At 51.4% G+C, this 18761-nt stretch overlaps 1 protein-coding gene across 8 annotated transcripts in view; it reads left to right on the top strand.

Annotated features, from left to right (window-relative positions):
- LOC125738236 (SH3 and multiple ankyrin repeat domains protein 3-like) overlaps positions 1-18761 on the top strand; it is a 124723-nt gene that overhangs the window by 61551 nt on the left and 44411 nt on the right. For all 8 annotated transcript variants that reach the window (XM_049006993.1, XM_049006992.1, XM_049006996.1 and 5 more), the window contains 3 exons: positions 242-308; positions 1466-1763; positions 5990-6171. In XM_049006993.1, coding sequence (XP_048862950.1) covers positions 242-308; positions 1466-1763; positions 5990-6171 — 547 coding nt within the window. The remainder of the gene's footprint in view (positions 1-241; positions 309-1465; positions 1764-5989; positions 6172-18761) is intronic.

The following is an 18761-nucleotide window of genomic DNA, read 5'->3' as shown; positions in this document are numbered from 1 at the left end:
TGCAGATGGTGAACAGGGCGGGGGGTTCTACACTGCAAGCCCCACAGAGTCCCGACCCAACCTCTGACAGGACTCGCAAATCAGGGCCATGCCCATGTTTGCTTAGCAGGCTGAGTATTGTGTACATTGCAAACAAAGGCTCATCTCATTTTCATTGTTTAGGTTAATTTCCATGATGAAGGGCTCTAGGTTCTCACCCCCCTAGCGAGTTGTGACCTTCTGTCGCCATTTCTTCCTACAGGTGGCCATCATCGCCGGGAACTTTGACCTGGCTGAGATCATTAAGATCCACAAAGTATCGGATGTCGGTGAGTCTAGCCACTCAGGGATGTGCGTGGCAGCCTCCCTCCATCCACATCTGCATGCGACATGGTATGGGTAGCGTGTAACTCTGCTGCTTAGGACACTGTGCCTGGGATTGGAAGGGCGCCAGTTCAAATCCCAGGGAACGATCTCACCATTGGGCCCATGCTTGAGTCCATGGACCAAAAGGCTTCAGACTCTCACTGCTGCTGACACTCACCCCCACTTGCTGGTGTCTCCTCAGACTCACAGGTTGGATTAATCATCCCTGGAGCATCTGAATGTCATGTTACTCCTCGACACACTCAGCACTAAAGCATACTCTCCCCCATCATACATGGCCCCCAGTAAGCCCAAAACTTCCCCTGTAGGCCGGTGTCATTTAACCTGCATACTCAGGGACGGGATTAACTGCATGTAATCTAAAACAGAACCGTCAGGAGGTTCACTAACAAGACAAGGAGCCCAAGACCCACCAGAGCAGGAGACTCCCTGGTTGCCAGCGTGTCCCTAGACAGGGTAGTTGTGCTGTCTGCTGACATGTCAGGCGAGAGGGGGGTCTATGGGCCCATTGCAGTGCCATCCCCCCTCCTCCCCGGTTCAAGCTAGATGTGGTGTCCTGTTTTTCCTCTTCTTCAGTCCTGTACACAGTCCACTATGACCCCCCCCCCCATCCTGCACATTAAGCCTGAGCAGGACCCCCCCCCCATCCTGCACTCTGAGCCTGCTTCCCTCCTGGGTCATAGTTAGAAACTTCTCTTATATCTTCTCATTGTCCATCACCTGGGGATGGTGTAACATAGAAATAACGCAGCGAACAGTGAATTCTGAGCCCCTTCCCCGGCCCACTGCCTCCACCCTGAGGGGATCTGGGTTCGGTTGAAGGTGGTATTCAACCAGCCGGCATGAAGGCTATCACACAGTCAGAGCCTCCACTCCCAGCTGTCTCTCTTAAAGTAAAGTGATCATATGAGTTTTTACATTCTTTTTACGTCCTTTGATTTATTCAGTTTAAATTCACAAGTCGTAATTTTATTTATAAAAATCCTGAAGTGCTCACCCAGTTTAATTGAACTGCTAATGACTTGCAGCCAGCTGGGGTAGTGAATGAACCATTGGCAGCTGGGCCGGTATGACCCTTCCCTCCCTCCCTCCTCCGCAGTGCCTTTCAGGGAAACCCCTACCTATACCAACCGGCGGCGTCTGGTTACCAGTGGCCTGGCTCCACCCCACTCCCTGCTGCGCTCCGCCAGTGACAACAACTTGAATGTGGATGGGGGCCGGGGCTACTATTCGCCGGCGCCATCGCTGCGCAGCCTGCCCCCCGCCGACGCCGCTGACAGCAGCTTACAGAGCACAGCCAGCTCACGCAGCTCACACTCACGCTCGCCGTCACTGCGCCGTGCCCAGGACGAGGCCGAGCGCCTGGGGCTGCGCCGCGTGGCCCGAGGTCGTCTCAGGTCAGTGCCCCCCAGCCGCCCGCATGCCCCTCCGTCTTCATCTCACTCTCCCTCGCCATTACCCTCTTTCTTACTGTTACCGCTCTCGCTGCAAGCAGGAAATTAAGATAATTTGGGCCATTTTGGAGGCTGTCAGCAGAGGCAGAGGCTGCTTGTGTGTTTACGAATGCATAACACACCTTCTGGTAAGGAAGGGCATGGAGAGGAGGGTCAGGCATGGAGAGAGGCAGGTTTGCCGTAAAGAGAGGTACGTACGAGTATAGAGAAAGGCAGGTACAGCATAGAGAGGCGAGTGTCGCATAGAGAGAGGCAGGTATGGTATAGAGAGAGAGGCAGATACAGTGTAGAGAGAGATGAGTATACAGTGTAGAGGGAGGCAGATACAGTGTAGAGAGGTGGGTACAGTGTAGAGAGGTGGATACAGTGTAGAGAGGTGGGTACAGTGTAGAGAGAGGCAGATACAGTGTAGAGAGGTGGGTACAGTGTAGAGAGAGTTGGGTATGGTGTAGAGACGTGGGTACAGTGTAGAGAGAAGGATACAGGTTAGAGAGGTGGATATGGTGTAGAGAGAGACGGATACAGTGTAGAGAGGTGGGTACGGTGTAGAGAGATGGATACAGTGTGGAGAGAGGTGGGTACGGTGTAGAGAGAAGGATACAGGTTAGAGAGGTGGATATGGTGTAGAGAGAGACGGATACAGTGTAGAGAGGTGGGTACGGTGTAGAGAGATGGATACAGTGTGGAGAGAGGTGGGTACGGTGTAGAGAGGTGGGTATGGTGTAAATAGGCGGGTATCATGAATCAGGCCTATAGGCCTGGTACAGTGTGGTGCAGTGTGGCACCATCTACTGTGCCATCTGTCTAAGACCTGTTTTCCGTCACAGTTTGGCCTGGATGCTTGTGCTCTCTTCCCTGGGTTAGCAGGTCGGCACTGGGCCTCATCCAAGGTCTTGTTGAGCACGATATGTCCTCGGCTTTATCTGTCAGCTGTTGGCTCGGTAAGACCCTGCTGGTCCAGATTCCTGTCCCCGGGCTAAAATAATGCAGCCTTTCGTACATCTCAATAATCACCCTAAATCAATCTAGTGTGATGCTGAAGTTTGTTAGCGGGTGAAGTGCATAATGTCCAGAAAACTGTAGCATTGCTTTTAAGCTTTTAAAAGAGGCTTCAGGTTTGGTGTTTTAGGGTTAGTGGGAATTCAGCTGATATTCCCCTTAGGATGTTTTTGTTCATTTAGTGTCACACAGATTCTGGTTGGTTATTGTCACCAAATCCCTCCCTGCATTGTCCTCCCATCCTCCCCCTCCCCCCACAGCTTTGGCGTATCTTTATAGGGTTGCTGATCGATTTACCCCCTTGGGGGGCAACGTGTGACTTAGGACTCTGTGTCTGTGATGCCACAGTTGGGCCCCTGAGCAAGGCCCTTGGCCCCCAGCTCCGGAGGCACTGCACATGGGCTGAACCTGCACTGTGACTGCTCCCCCCCCCTCCAAGTCTGCTCTCACCTGTTTATGTGTCTCTGAGAGCTAGATATTCCCCGGGAGGGAGAGGCCGTGCTTGATTACGACAGCAGCGTACCGCTTTAGCGTTGCCATGTCAACGGCGGGAGTCAGCAACGGGCTTGTGACGTGGACCTCCAGGGCACTGCAAGCGGGGAGCTCCTGCTGATTCACACCCCCACCCTCCCGCTCGGCTTTCTTCAGCAGACGTTTCGTTTGCTGCCGTTGTACGAACATCTCAGGGTGTTCCAAGCAGTAAATTATCTCGCTGTGCCGCAGGAGCCTGATCCTTGTTGTCTCTTCCAGACATTATTGTGAAGGTTATGAATTAGCATCTGTTCTCCCTTAGCAGTGCCTGGCATGTGACAGGCGGCAGCATTGTTTAAAGTGCAGGTCCGGGCTGGGGGGTCCTACTAAATGCTCTTCAGTCTGGCTGCATTTTATTGGTGCTATTTAATGTCTCAGGTATTTGTGCTCCATTATTTTTGAACAAGTCATTTTATTGATTTGATTCTTCAAAGAATGTTAAGTTGAGTGTGAAAGAGAAACAGGAACAGAAAGTTCAAGCCAACCCTCTGCTCACTCAAGGGCCCTGCTTTGCCTTTACAGTATATAGCGGCCTGTCTGTAAGTAGCACTGGCTTTTTTCTGGCTCGGTCCCGCACATGTGGGAATGTGTCGCCCTCTGGAGGATGTGCTTAGGGGGGGGAGCTAATAGGCTGCCTGACAGATACTGTCTGCATGAAGAACTTTGTCACCAAAACTGCTGACAGTTAAGACAGTGTGAACGTCAGCAGGGCGGTCCTGAGGCGCACCCATGTCACACTGCATGCAGTGTGGACAGGTTGGGATCTGCTGTCCATTTGCTTGGCTTCCCCTTACAGGCCATGTGCTGACTGTGACCGCCGCGTTTTGCGGAATTATGGGTCTTCATGTCATGCTGGGTGTCTCGGTGGATCCTCTGGAGAGCCCTTAAATGGGGTTCACACCTTCAGCTGGAGTTTTACACATTCAACAGTTTACAAACGTCTGTGTTATATGAGCCTGTTTGTTAAGTAAATGTACAGTAGGGGAGATATGGAATGTGAATAATTTCAGTCAGTTTTCTTTTGTGTGTTTGTGTGTGTGTCTGTGTGTGTGTGTGTGTGTCTGTGTGTACGTGTGTGTGTGTGTGTGTGTGTATATGTGTGTGTGTGTGTGTGTGTGTGTGTGTGTGTGTGTGTGAGCAGTCCCCATAAGGATAAGTTTACCCAACATGTGTGTGCGTGTGTGTGTGAGGTTGGCTTCCCCATTGCTGTGGGATTTAACATCACTGTCGGAATTCAGTCTGTCCTGTAACTAATGCTTCACGTGTGTAAAGAGAGCAGAGCTGCCCTCCTGAGCATGGAAGCTGCCTGACTGACCTTCAGTGCGGCAGCTTATAGCAGTGTGCTTTATTCACACAAAGGTGTGTCTCTCTCTGTGCCTGACTGTCTGTATGTATGACTGTCTGTCTCTCTTTCTCTGTCAACCTGTGCCTGTCTGTCACTACATCTCTGGGTGTCTATCTGTGCCTCTCACTTTGTATGTGTGTGTGTGTCTCTGTGTCTGACTGTCTGTGTGCCTGTCTGTCACTTTGTGTGTCTCTCTGTCTCTCTCTGTCTGTCTGTCTGCATCTCTCGCCATCTCTGTCTTTCTTTCTCTCTCCCCCATATGTCCTGTTTCCCCTGCAATACTGGAAAAAGCAAACCCTCAGATGAAAATGATGTGTGAGTGTGTGTGTGTGTGGGGGGGGGGGGGGAGGTGAGGATGAGAGCGACGCTGAGGAGGGTGGGGCTTGTGTGACGGTGTGGCACTGTAGTAAGTGAGAGGAGGCGCGCAGGAAATCCCTGAGTCACGGAAAGACAAAAAGCAGTGTTTGAGGAGGACAGAAGACGCGAGCGTGACAGACATTCTCCGGCACGGCAGCCCTGCATGGGTGGCAGGCTGACGTTTCCGGAAGACACTGTGAATGAGACTCTGAATCAGTGCCCAATCTGTGTGTCGCTCGCAGGACGGAGGTGCACTGAGTGAGCGAGCGAGCGAGAGAGAGAGAGGAAGGGGGGGAGAGAGCGACAGAGGAGGGCGAGGGGGAGGGAGGTAGAGAGGGAGGAGGGGGAGAGTCCTGGACATGGCAGCTTCAGTGCCGCTGAATGAACAATGAGAGGAGCAGCCGCGGTGCAGCCTGCAGAGCTATTAGCATCCGGCGGATCAGGGGAGGGGCCTGGGGGGCGGGGCAGCCATCCTGAGTCCACGCTCCCTGGAGGCGCGTGGCGGCAGGTCCGCGGGCGGTGCTGCCACCGCGCTGTGATGAGAAGGGAGGGGCGGAGGGGAGGGGAGCGGCGGTGAAGGCAGCGGCAGAGCGCAGCAGAGCCCGAGCGAGAAGGAGCGGGAGCAGCCGGCCGCGCTCCGGACATGCGTGACTCCGCCCACAGGCAGACCATGGCCCGAGGCGGCCCCCGCCGGCGCCTCCACCACTGACTGTGACACGGGGGGGGGGTGGACACGCACGCGTCCCGCGGAGGCAGTGGAGGGGAGGCCGGGGGCTCGTCGGCGGTGCCGGCGACGCGATCCCTCCGCAGAAGCTGACCTGGCCTATGAGGGGTCCCAACTGGGGGGGGGGCGTTGACAGAGCGTCATGTCAGTGACTACCGGCTTCAGCTACCAGCTACCGGGGATCACCACGGTAACGTATGTTTTCGTTTACAGCCCCAGCACGGTGCAGCGGGAGCCCAGCCCCCCGCCCCCGCAGCCGGCCGCCATCACGGGGCCCCGGGGCCCCAAACGGAAGCTCTACAGCGCGGTCCCCGGGCGCACCTTCATTGTGGTGAAGCCTTACACACCACAGGGGGAGGGCGAGATCCAGCTCAACAGAGGGGAGAGGGTGAAAGGTAAGCTTGAGGGCTGGGGTGTGTGTGTGTGTGTGTGTGTGTGTGTGGAGGGGGGAGTGTTGATCCACATGTGCCGCGGGCTGCCTGCCGGGGCAACCTGACGTCACCCCCTCTGCAGGCTGTACCGGCTGCGACTCCACGTGCTCAGGGCACAGAGATGCGATTGCCTCTGTACAGTGGCATCCTCATTTGTAATGCTTGTGCAAGACATTTTCGCTAAAATGCCAATGCCGCGATCACCCACTTATACTGTCTGTGTGTCCGAAGCAGCATCAGTGTCACTAATGCGATCTATTCGCACGTGGTTTTGCACGTCACGCCAAAGCTGGTGCTCCCTGCTCCTTTTGAGTCTGAGTGGCGGTCATTCCGCCTCGGCTGACGTCTTCCCCGCTCACTGGCGTTCGTGGTCCTCGGCAACCAGGAAGCGGCCAGTCTGGTGCTGCTCTGCTCCGTAGCTCCTGGTTTCAGTGACTTACTCTCTCTGTTTGCCTGGCATCCAGAGCTTTCTGGATGGATGCTCTGCCTGCTTAAGCTTATATGTTGAGAATCACCACCTCTTGCTGCCTCAGTGTGAGCTGCTCGCTACCTTCACTCATCTGTCTGCGTATCAGGCTGTTGTCCCATCCGCTGGCACTGGGCCGTGCTACTATAGTTCCTTTTGTGGTCGTTTTATCGCTTTGTTGGGGGTTTCCCCCACATGGAGCCCGGCCTGGGTCTCCCTCTGGCCTTGCTGACCTCCCACAAGCTATTTTTATCTTATTCTCAGAGTTCCTTCGCTGCTCCGAGCATTTCTTTCTTTGTAGCCACAATTCCCCTGTGTATGTGTGACCAACTGATCAGCTCGATGATGTGCTGCCGTTAAGGTCTCTGTATGAAACATATTGTCATGCTGGGCAGTTTTCTGCTCCATCAGCAGATGCTGATCCATCTCCTGGTGAAAACATTGTGGCCTGTAGGATTTGTGAGTCACAGTCATGTTTGGGGTTCTTTACCCCGTTTTGGTTCTGGCCACATCACTGCAGATCTACATCAGTGCTATGGAACTGACATTTCTTAGAGTGTCCAATCTGCTGTGACCCACCTCCTGTTGTCCCAGACCGTAAGTCCTTGGCTCACAGTGCTGAGCTCAAGGTGTTTGCTTTAGTCTTCATAACCAAGGAGTTAACAATACAAAGGGACTGAAAGGGTGGTCATGGTATGTTTCATTGTGGTTTTCAAATGGTGGCCAAGGTCTGTTTGATCCTGGTGGTTATTTGGTAGTCATGGTCTGATTGTTACTGGTAGTTAAGTGGTATTTGATCCTAGTGCTCAGATGGTGGTTATGGTGTGTTTGATACTGGCGATTATTTGGTGATCATGATCCGTCTGATACTCAGGATTATGTGGTGGCCTTGGTCTGCTGGATATTGGTGGTCACATGGTGGTCATGCACTTTTGGATACTGGTGGTCACATGGTGGTCACATGGTGGTCATGCTCTGTTTGATACTGGTGGTCACATGGTGGTCATGCTCTGTTGGATACTGGTGGTCACATGGTGGTCATGCTCTGTTTGATACTGGTGGTCACATGGTGGTCATGCTTTATTGGATACTCGTGCTCACATGGTGCCCTTAGTCTGTTGGATACTGGCGGTCACATGGTAGTCATGCTCTGTTTGATACTGGTGGTCACATGGTGGCCATGGTCTGTTGGATATTGGTGGTCACATGGTAGTCATGCTCTGTTTGATACTGGTGGTCACATGGTGGCCATGGTCTGTTGGATATTGGTGGTCACATGGTGGTCATGCTCTTTTGGATACTGGTGGTCACATGGTGGTCACATGGTGGTCATGCTCTGTTTGATACTGGTGGTCACATGGTGGTCATGGTCTGTTGGATACTGGTGGTCACATGGTGGTCATGGTCTGTTGGATACTGGTGGCCACATGGTGGTCATGCTCTGTTTGATACTGGTGGTCACATGGTGGCCATGGTCTGTTGGATATTGGTGGTCACATGGTGGTCATGCTCTTTTGGATACTGGTGGTCACATGGTGGTCACATGGTGGTCATGCTCTGTTTGATACTGGTGGTCACATGGTGGTCATGCTCTGTTTGATACTGGTGGTCACATGGTGGTCATGCTCTGTTTGATACTGGTGGTCACATGGTGGTCATGGTCTGTTGGATACTGGTGGCCACATGGTGGTCATGCTCTGTTGGATACTGGTGGTCACATGGTGGTCATGCTTTATTGGATACTCGTGCTCACATGGTGCCCTTAGTCTGTTGGATACTGGCGGTCACATGGTAGTCATGCTCTGTTTGATACTGGTGGTCACATGGTGGCCATGGTCTGTTGGATATTGGTGGTCACATGGTAGTCATGCTCTGTTTGATACTGGTGGTCACATGGTGGCCATGGTCTGTTGGATATTGGTGGTCACATGGTGGTCATGCTCTTTTGGATACTGGTGGTCACATGGTGGTCACATGGTGGTCATGCTCTGTTTGATACTGGTGGTCACATGGTGGTCATGGTCTGTTGGATACTGGTGGTCACATGGTGGTCATGGTCTGTTGGATACTGGTGGCCACATGGTGGTCATGCTCTGTTTGATACTGGTGGTCACATGGTGGCCATGGTCTGTTGGATATTGGTGGTCACATGGTGGTCATGCTCTTTTGGATACTGGTGGTCACATGGTGGTCATGCTCTGTTTGATACTGGTGGTCACATGGTGGTCATGGTCTGTTGGATACTGGTGGCCACATGGTGGTCATGCTCTGTTGGATACTGGTGGTCACATGGTGGTCATGCTCTGTTGGATACTGGTGGTCACATGGTGGTCATGCTCTGTTTGATACTGGTGGTCACGTGGTGGCCATGGTCTGTTGGATATTGGTGGTCACATGGTGCCCTTAGTCTGTTGGATACTGGTGGTCATATGGTGGTCATGCTCTGTTTGATACTGGTGGTCACATGGTGGTCATGCTCTGTTGGATAGTGGTGGTCACATGGTGGTCATGCTCTGTTTGATACTGGTGGTCACATGGTGGCCATGGTCTGTTGGATACTGGTGGTCACATGGTGGTCATGCTTTATTGGATACTCGTGCTCACATGGTGCCCTTAGTCTGTTGGATACTGGCGGTCACATGGTAGTCATGCTTTGTTGGATATTGGTGGTCACATGGTGCCCTTAGTCTATTTGATACTGGTGATCACATGGTGGCCATGCTCTGTTGGATACTGGTGGTCACATGGTGGTCACATGGTGGTCATGCTCTGTTGGATACTGGTGGTCACATGGTGGTCACATGGTGGTCATGCTCTGTTGGATACTGGTGGTCACATGGTGGCCGTGGTCTGTTTGATACTGATGGTCACATGGTGACCATGATCTGCTAATTCTCTGTGTAGCTGCATGGAGTTAGTGATCTGGGAGTGTTTGATTAGTGTTGCTGTGGATGCTGTTAGGCATGGATCAGTGGTTCTGGTTATGTTCCCTGGCTATGCTCCCTGGTTATGTTCCCTGGTTATGTTCCCTGGTTATGTTCCCTGGTTATGTTCCATGGTTATGTTCCATGGACTGTTCCCTGGTCACTTCCTGTATGTTATTGCCGCTCCTGGATGGAGGGGAGCAGCTTGTGAAATGCAGGAAGTACTAATCTTGTCACTGAGCAGCGTGAAGGTCTGGAAGTCCTGCCGTCTGCGCATCTGGATTGTGCCTTGTGAGGGGGTAGGAAGGGGGGGGGGGTCGCTAACAGCAGTCAGCAGCCAGCTTCTGTTTTTCCTCCGGAATATCCCCACCCACCTGTTTTAATCCCAGTTTGCCATCTCCAGGCGAGGCATTCTCCATGCCCTATTCTCTTCTTGGGGGCGGAGAGGGGGGCAGTGTTGCACTTTATACATCCCAGTTGGGCTGCTCTGAAACACCTCTTTAACATTCCTCACTTTCTCAGATGACATTAATCACCATTACAGACATCTTTTAATCTCCGCTTTATTCAGAGCGGTTTAATTTTTGTGGCTGTCCAAAAGATTAACAACACTGGCAGAACATTAGGGTAGTGAAAACACGTAGCCTTAGATAGGAAATAGCTGCTTCTATCCAGAATGCCACCTGTCCGTGTTTAGTTTTCATTTCATGAGCGGTGGGTGACATGGCACGAGGTCCTGAGCCCAGCACGGGGACGCTGTACGTGCAGCTAGTGGCACGGAACCATCCGGAGTCCATCAGCAGCACACTCTGTGCCTCTCATCTAGGGTGACCTACATCATTCGCTGTGCTTTTCACCCTGCATCCTTTATACCTTCTTGTTTACTGGAGTGTTTTACATGCTTAGCCCTAAGGTACCCTGAGCACTTTCAGGTCGGCAGATGATCACAATGGAACCAGATGTGTTTTTAGGACCAAATTAGACCATAATTAAGGGAGCACACTGAAGAACACCTGACATTAAATCCCATCGCCTGAGCACTCCTTCTTCATTCGTACTGGATGCTTTAGGAAGCATTCCTAATTGCCATCCATGCCGTCAGTGGCTTTTATTTTATTTTTTTCGGCCCTATTTGAGTTCTGCCCCATTTCCTGATTTATATTGGAATTGATGAATGCATTCCAGAATGCTCCCAACCCTGGTGGAAACCAGACGTTACCCTGTATGCTGCCCTTCCTGATTTCCCAAGAGACGTTATTAGATGTGATTTGTCTTCTACAGACATGGTTTCCCGAAATCTCTTTTTACAGCTTTTACATATTGTCCGAACAATTGAAAGACTAATGTTGATCTGTTGATGTTTCAGTAGTATGCAGGCATTCCCTGACAACTTAAATAACTTGATAGCTGTACTTCTCTCCAGACTCACAAAAGAGTGATTAGCAATCAAAGAAATTTCTTGGACTTCCAGAGCCATGTTTGTCACGAGTGACACTGACTGAACACAGACAGCAGCAGTAATTAAAGTGTTTCACTCAAGGGCTGGTACTGAAACCAAGATTTGAGAGGAACGAAGCACTGCAGATTCTTTCAACAGAGCCTGAAATGAAGGCTTTCTGATTGATGGAGCTGCACTGCATTGTGGGCATGTATAGTACAAGAGTTGTCTTCACTATAAGTGGTGATGGAGTGGAGTCTACCTGGCTGCAGATTACACACCGCAAGAAGGAAACCTGAGTTCCTCGCAGATGAATCTGGCTGGGATGGCCCCTTTGGCCTGTTGTGTGCTACCATTCATAGCGGGATTTCTTCATGTTGAGTAAGATGTGTCAAACAAGTTTAAGAATAAGAATCAGGTTACTGGATTGCACATTATTTTGTCATGTTACTTCCAAACCATCTGGGCTATACTTCTTTTATCATGGAGACTGATTGGCTCAGTGATACGACTGAGTAACTTTTGTGTCCTTGGAATCATATTCTGCTGTGCTGCAGTGTGAGCTTGAGTGTAGCACTACGCTTTTATTCGCATAGAGAACACCTTTTAATGAGCTCTTTTGCTGCTTTTCAACATAGCCAGACATCAGAAGCTCCGACCCAGTGAGCTTACGGCTGACACACCTTCATGTCCCACCCAGTGGGTGCCTGAGGCTTGAGGAGCTGCCACTCGTCAGGGCTGCACCGCTGATGACAGCACAGTTCTATTGATGGGCACCCAATTTCCAGTGCAGTGATGTTCATCTGAAGAGTTTCAGTGAAGTGTCTTGGAATCAAGGAGCTTGAGAGGGGTATGGCCCTTTGGAGGTCGAGTGTGAGTGTTACGGCCCTTTGGACGTCGAGTGTGAGTGTTATGGCCCTTTGGAGGTCGAGTGTGAGTGTTATGGCCCTTTGGAGGTCGAGTGTGATTGGTATGGCCTTTTAGAGGTCGTGTGTGAGTGGTATGGCCCTTTGGAGGCTGAGCTTGTGAGTGTTATGGCCCTTTGGAAGCTGAGCTTGTGAGTGTTATGGCCCTTTGGAGGTCGAATGTGAGTGTTATGGCCCTTTGGAGGTGGAGTGTGAGTGTTATGGCCCTTTGGAGGTCGAGTGTGAGTGTTATGGCCCTTTGGAGGCTGAGCTTGTGAGTGTTATGGCCCTTTGGAGGCTGAGCTTGTGAGTGTTATGGCCCTTTGGAGGCTGAGCTTGTGAGTGTTATGGCCCTTTGGAGGTCGAGTGTGAGTGTTATGGCCCTTTGGAGGTCGAGTGTGAGTGTTATGGCCCTTTGGAGGTCGAGTGTGAGTGTTATGGCCCTTTGGAGGTCGAGTGTGAGTGTTATGGCCCTTTGGAGGTCGAGTGTGAGTGTTATGGCCCTTTGGAAGCTGAGCTTGTGAGTGTTAATGCCCTTTTGAAGCTGAGCTTGTGAGTGTTATGGCCCTTTGGAGGCTGAGCTTGTGAGTGTTATGGCCCTTTGGAGGCTGAGCTTGTGAGTGTTATGGCCCTTTGGAGGTCGAGTGTGAGTGTTATGGCCCTTTGGAGGTCGAGTGTGAGTGTTATGGCCCTTTGGAGGTCGAGTGTGAGTGTTATGGCCCTTTGGAGGTCGAGTGTGAGTGTTATGGCCCTTTGGAGGTCGAGTGTGAGTGTTATGGCCCTTTGGAAGCTGAGCTTGTGAGTGTTATGGCCCTTTGGAGGTCGAATGTGAGTGTTATGGCCCTTTGGAGGCTGAGCTTGTGAGTGGTATGGCCCTTTTGAAGCTGAGCTTGTGAGTGTTATGGCCCTTTGGAGGTCGAGTGTGAGTGGTATGGCCCTTTGGAGGCTGAGCTTGTGAGTGTTAATGCCCTTTTGAAGCTGAGCTTGTGAGTGTTATGGCCCTTTGGAGGCTGAGCTTGTGAGTGTTATGGCCCTTTGGAGGCTGAGCTTGTGAGTGTTATGGCCCTTTGGAGGTCGAATGTGAGTGGTATGGCCCTTTGGAGGTCGAGTGTGAGTGTTATGGCCCTTTGGAAGCTGAGCTTGTGAGTGTTATGGCCCTTTGGAGGTCGAGTGTGAGTGTTATGGCCCTTTGGAGGTCGAGTGTGAGTGTTATGGCCCTTTGGAGGCTGAACTTGTGAGTGTTATGGCCCTTTGGAGGTTGAGTCTGAGTGGTATAACCCATTGGAGGTCGAGCTTGTGAGAGGTACGACCCTCGCAGGTGCAGAATGGTGGGGATTGAAGGTGCCTTTTCTTGCGGTGCACGCCTCCATGCTCAACTCAAGGTTGCTTTTGTTGTGCTGTTTGTGTGAGTGCAGCTGTGTACTTTCTGATGATATTAGTCTTTGAACATTTGAGGAATGCAGAGTGGTGCAGTCTTAGAAGCTTAGCATTTATGCAGATTGATGCACAACTCCTGGACGTATGAGGTTGTGACTACAGGAAATGTTGTTTTCCCCTCTGACTGGAATGATTAACAGATAACCTTTAAACTCTGCCAATGTCTTATTCTAATGCAGGTTAATTTTACCCCTCAGTAGCTGCAAACCCCGCTGTCTCTAAACTTATGCATTTCAATAGGGTGAATAGAGATTGACAGAGTAAGTGATGCTTGTGTCATGGGCCAGATGGGTTTCTTCCTGTCACATGACTGCATGGGCTACATGTGTCAGGCCCTGCTGTTAGGCTCTTCGCCATCACCGGCATTATCTTTAATGCACATATGTTGACTTTGTTTAATAACTATGTTGATCTCTTGCTTAAATTCCTTAACAGGAAGCTAGTGTGATATGTTCTTCAATTTTCTTTACAGATAAACTTTCCTTAGCTAGTAAATTATGGTTGAAATCTCACCCACAATGATTCATTTGGTATGATTGGCCCTTTGGGCTTAGAAAAGTCAATCCCCTTCATTAGCACTGTCCTATGTCCTTGAGTGTCTTTAATTTCTTGTTGATGAGAATCTTGCTCTTTCTTGGGTTTTTAATAAGATGTTTAGCATTAATGCTCTGGTGTCTGCTGGTTGAAACGTCTGACAGGTGACAGTGGCCTGTTCCGGTGGTCTTCCTGCTTTCTGCAGTGCCTTTTCTGGCCTGTGCACTGGTCCAGCCGGCTGCGTGCTGCTGCTCTCCTCCGGGGTGAAGGACTTCGGGGCTCTGGGACCATTTGGAGGTTCCTGCAGGGGGTGCAAAGCACACGTCACCCGGGCCAGAAGCCCAATGTCCACCACCTGACGCATTTCTGCCTCACGAGCACACACACACACAGACACACACACACACACAGACACACACACACAGGTTGTAATTATATCTTTGTGGGGACTTTCCATTCATTTCTAAGGGAAATCTCTAATCCATGACAACCTTAACCCCTACCCAGCCCTAACCTTAACCATAAGTAACCAAACAAAATACAAGACTTTTGGAAATTTTATTTATTTTTTGCTTGCATTCACAGATCTTTGTGTGAAAAATGGTCCCCACAACGTTAAAATAACTGGTTTTTAATCACATGGTGGGGGACATTTGGTCCCCACAATCTAATATAAACATAATACACACATGCACAGTTTGATTACCTGCAGCAGCCACACGCTCCTCCTTTAACTCGGGAGCTTAAGCGGGGCTCCCCGTAGACTCAGCGTGCCGGCAGCTCTGGGAGGCTGTCAGCAGGAGGCGTCCAGCCTGCTCCGGAGCTCCGTCTGCCGCTCTCATGTGCCGCTTCTGCCAACAGTCAGGTTCCCCGCTGCCCTGCATTTCATTTCCTGTGCATTACTAACCACTGTCCATGACGACGCAAAACACAGACTTTCTTTCCTCAAATGCGGGCCGGTACCTTTTGGTTTGTGGGTCGGCATTTGGATGCCAGCATCCCGTAGCAGACCAGGAGAAAAGGAAACTCTTGAGTAAGAGATGGTGCCCAGCACCTTTTATTGGGTTTGCCCTTGGTCAGCTGGCTGCTGGACTCCAAAGAGATCCCTCACTCACCATGGACCTGACAGCATCCGGGCAGAATTTCCAGTAGCACGAGCCGGGCTGGCGAGCCCAGTGCTGAGCATCCATACCCGGGGAAGGCAGACGGGCCGCCTTGGTTTGACGATATCGTGCATCAATATGTGTCAAAGGGCCAAAGGAGTTTTGTGGGCCGTCAGTGGCAGCGTTATGTTAGCGGCCCTCAAACGGCGACATGCCGCCCGGCTCTCATGCCCGCTTTTCATCCATAGAGCCGCAGCTCTTAAACTCCGCTTGGACTCTGCCTTATTTGGGGGAAACAAGGATGGGGTTAATCTCCTTATCTCCCTAATGACAGGCGAAGCCGGCCCAGAGGAGCTGTGTGCTGGTGACAGTCTGAAGGAGCCTGATCGATACAGCTGCATTAATGAAGCTGGCTGGGGTGTAAGCGAGCCTGTGGGGGCACACGCAGCAGTGTGAGCGCAGTGCCGCCACATCGTAACCAGGGCAGTGTGTGTGTGTGGGGGGGGGGGGCTTGGGAAGACATGAAGAACAGAGGGGGGAGCGGCTGAGCGTTTGGAAGGCGGGCCGCACAACGCTGCCGCTATAATTGAATTGTGCCGCGGGAGCGATTTCAAGGATAATGTCATTTGTGCAAAGCGCGCAGCTTACTGCCGGGCCTCTGTGAGCGTGCTCCTCTGTGAGCGTGCTCCTCTGTGAGCGTGCTGATACGTCAGGAGTGCACCACCCCCCGCGCCAGCAAGGGCCCGGATATAACGGGCAGCTGTGAGGCCTGACCCAGAGTGGCTCGCCCCACCCTGCCATATGGCTGCCCAGTCGGCGGGGCCTGGGTGACGGAGTCATGCGATCTCCCCTGTGGATAGGTGTGTACTCCAAATAAGGGTGTGAGTGTTTTCCACGATTCAAACAGTGCATTTCAGCTATGTGGGGCCCCCTGTTGGCCACAAACAATCATTACACTGAGGAGGCACATCAGCACCACCGCAGACCTTGGTGGGGCAGATAGCACCACCTGCTCCTGGGGGGCTCAGCTCTCTGGATCACACAGGTCTGGGCTGAAGGACAGGCTGGTATGTGGAATTATACCTGGCATCAGATCCCTCCCCACATCGCTGTTCCCAGTTCCCCTGACCTTTGTGTCTTGCGTGGTTCCGCCTTGTTATGCAGGACAGCGGCCTTCCTCACCTTCCCCGGCCCTGGTAAATGCATTTTGGCCTCGCGGGCTTGCTAACCAGGCATTTGTGCCATGTCTCCTGCATCCGTTTCTACAGGGGCAATGGCTCTGACAGCCTCATTGTGCACCGTGACCTTTCCGCATGGTGCTTGAGTGCATGCTGTGAGCGCTTTGTTAGGGCCGTCGCTAATTATTTATATTCACCAGGAATTTTATTTAGAAAACGATTTCGTCCAGAGCAACTGGCAATCAGGCAAGTAGCACAATACTAACATATAGCCGTCATGGAGTCACCTGGCATTAGTGTGGCTGAGCTGAGCTTCCGGGGCGTGACTAGGTACGGAATATAAATGATCAGGAAGTGCCTTTGGCAACACACTCACAGAAGCTGCACTTAGCTGTTATCTAACTGGCAGATAGTGCTGGAAATGAGTTTTCAGGCCCTGTTATAGAGGGTCCATTTAAATGAGCTAATTTTTCTCACAGAAACTTAAAAAACCTGCAAATCCTATTTAATTGTCATCTGGGGAAATGCTGGTCACTTCTAATCATATAAATTTATATTCTGTCTTATTCAGCTTTACACAAGTTCTAATATGTCGTATTAGCATTAAAACCTCCTTATACGGGCTGTGAAAAGTCTCTCTCAAGCCTTTAAGACCAGAATGAAGTATCTGATCAAATGTTTTAGGGATGTGTAGATGAAAAGGAGGATCTCATTTTTTTATAAGGGATTAAGAGGGTGATGTTGTGTGAGCATGTGGCAGGACGTGGCTTCACGTTCTGCGTGTGACTGCGCAAAGCATGACCGCCCAGTCAAAATGGCTGAATAGGAGCTACATTTGCAGTGCTATCTTCCTTTAGGTGATGCAGCTTCAGCAGCTGACCGGGGGGTGCTGCTTTTCTGGGTAGGAAAGCTGGTGAATGGAGGATGTGAGAAGGCGCTCGTTGATTCTGGAGGTTACATTTGGTGTCATCCTGCTCCAGTGTGACTATGTTGAAGGTCGGACTGATAGGACCCATGAGTCTCAATGGACATCAGGCTGGTGTGAGACCATGGAATCGTGGTGGGAGGGAACTGCTCAGTCTGAGATTGAAGACCTGCCTTTTCATTTTGGTCTCTGAATGGATCCATAACAGACTGGTTCTGAGCCACTGGTCTGGGACGCAAATAATTTCTTTACAGAGAGAAGTAAGGCCAATAGCTCAATAGGTTTTACCCCTCCCTCCATGGGCAGGAATTAGCTTCCATTGAGGCTTCCAGGGCTTTTCCAATGAGGAGATGTGCTGGATGTGGGATCCACTCCCTATTAAATCAGTAGTTGTTTGGGACCTCCTTTCCTAATCAGTGCATCTCACCCAGATGTGCTGTGACACTCCACACTGGTTATTAAAGACAGATTTGCACGGTATGTGTTTTCACGCGGATCGTGTTTGACTTGTCAACATTAAAGCTTGGTGCTCCTGATAGTATGATAATGAGGTGGTGTTGTGTTTGAGGAGAACCCCTCTGAGATGCACATCACTCCTAACAGAAGGAGGTTCATCGTTTCCTCCTTGTTAAGGCTGGAGTTTCATTCACAAACATCTCCTGCAGTTTCAGGCATGGATTCTGCTCTTTTTCTGATCTCCACTTCTCACACCGATGGACTTGCACTGGAGACTGGCAAGTGATGAATGTATCAGTGTGGAAATCCAGCCTATTCCGGTTTGAGTGGTATGGTGCAGAGGCTGGAAGAGCCAGCGTGTTGGGGGTGGGGGGCAACCCTCCACATGGGCTGGGGGGCTGATCGACAGGGATTCCTGCAAGACGGCCAGAGAATGCTGCAGCTCCACACACTGTGATTGTTGTGGAGGGCTGCGGGGGAGGGGGCTGTAGAGGCTGCCTGTGCATACTGATGAGCACCCCCACCCTGTCTGCACAGACATGCACAGTCACTTCCTGCACCCAAACAAAATCCAGATAAGGCCCAATCTGAGATGGCCTGGCACTGTGGTGACATTCTTGTGATGGACAGGCGTGGTGGGGGCCCCTTGCAGGTGAGAATTCCTGTGGAAAGTGGTGGTGGGGGGGGGGGGGGGAGAGACAGGCATTTTGGGGCTGCTTCCTGCTGTAGAGACATACTGCCACATGTGTTCTGTGTGTGCGTGAGCCCAGCCAACGATGACTCGGGGACCTGAGGTTCCTCTGGGCTCCTTTGGTCCTGCCCGGCCTGAGCAGGAGCCCATGATTCCTTGCTTGGAAAGATAGTGACAGAATGAGAACAGCAGGCAGGTTACAGGCCAAGCAAACAAGGGTAAAGCGCATGTTCTGTTCATCAGGCTGAGTAAATGAACCCCCCCCCCCACAGATCAGTGCAGTAATGGGCCCTCCCTGTAAGGTGGGTGGTGAGGATTCCCCTCGTTAACCCAGCTGACCTCCTGAGATCTCTGCAAATCGGTGTATATGGTTCTGTAATATGCAGCGAGATGCTTTGTTTTGCTGAATGCTGCTCCGTCCGCCACTTGTTAAGGTGATGCCACTCGTATGCTTTGGGGGAGGTCAGCAGGAGGTGCGTATAGAGTGCTGAATGCTG

The sequence above is a fragment of the Brienomyrus brachyistius genome, chromosome 3, assembly GCF_023856365.1.
Source record: "Brienomyrus brachyistius isolate T26 chromosome 3, BBRACH_0.4, whole genome shotgun sequence".
In the NCBI taxonomy this organism is placed as follows: Eukaryota; Metazoa; Chordata; class Actinopteri; order Osteoglossiformes; family Mormyridae; genus Brienomyrus; species Brienomyrus brachyistius.
The sequence above is the reverse complement of the archived record's forward strand: the minus strand, read 5'-3'. Positions and strand labels throughout refer to the sequence as shown.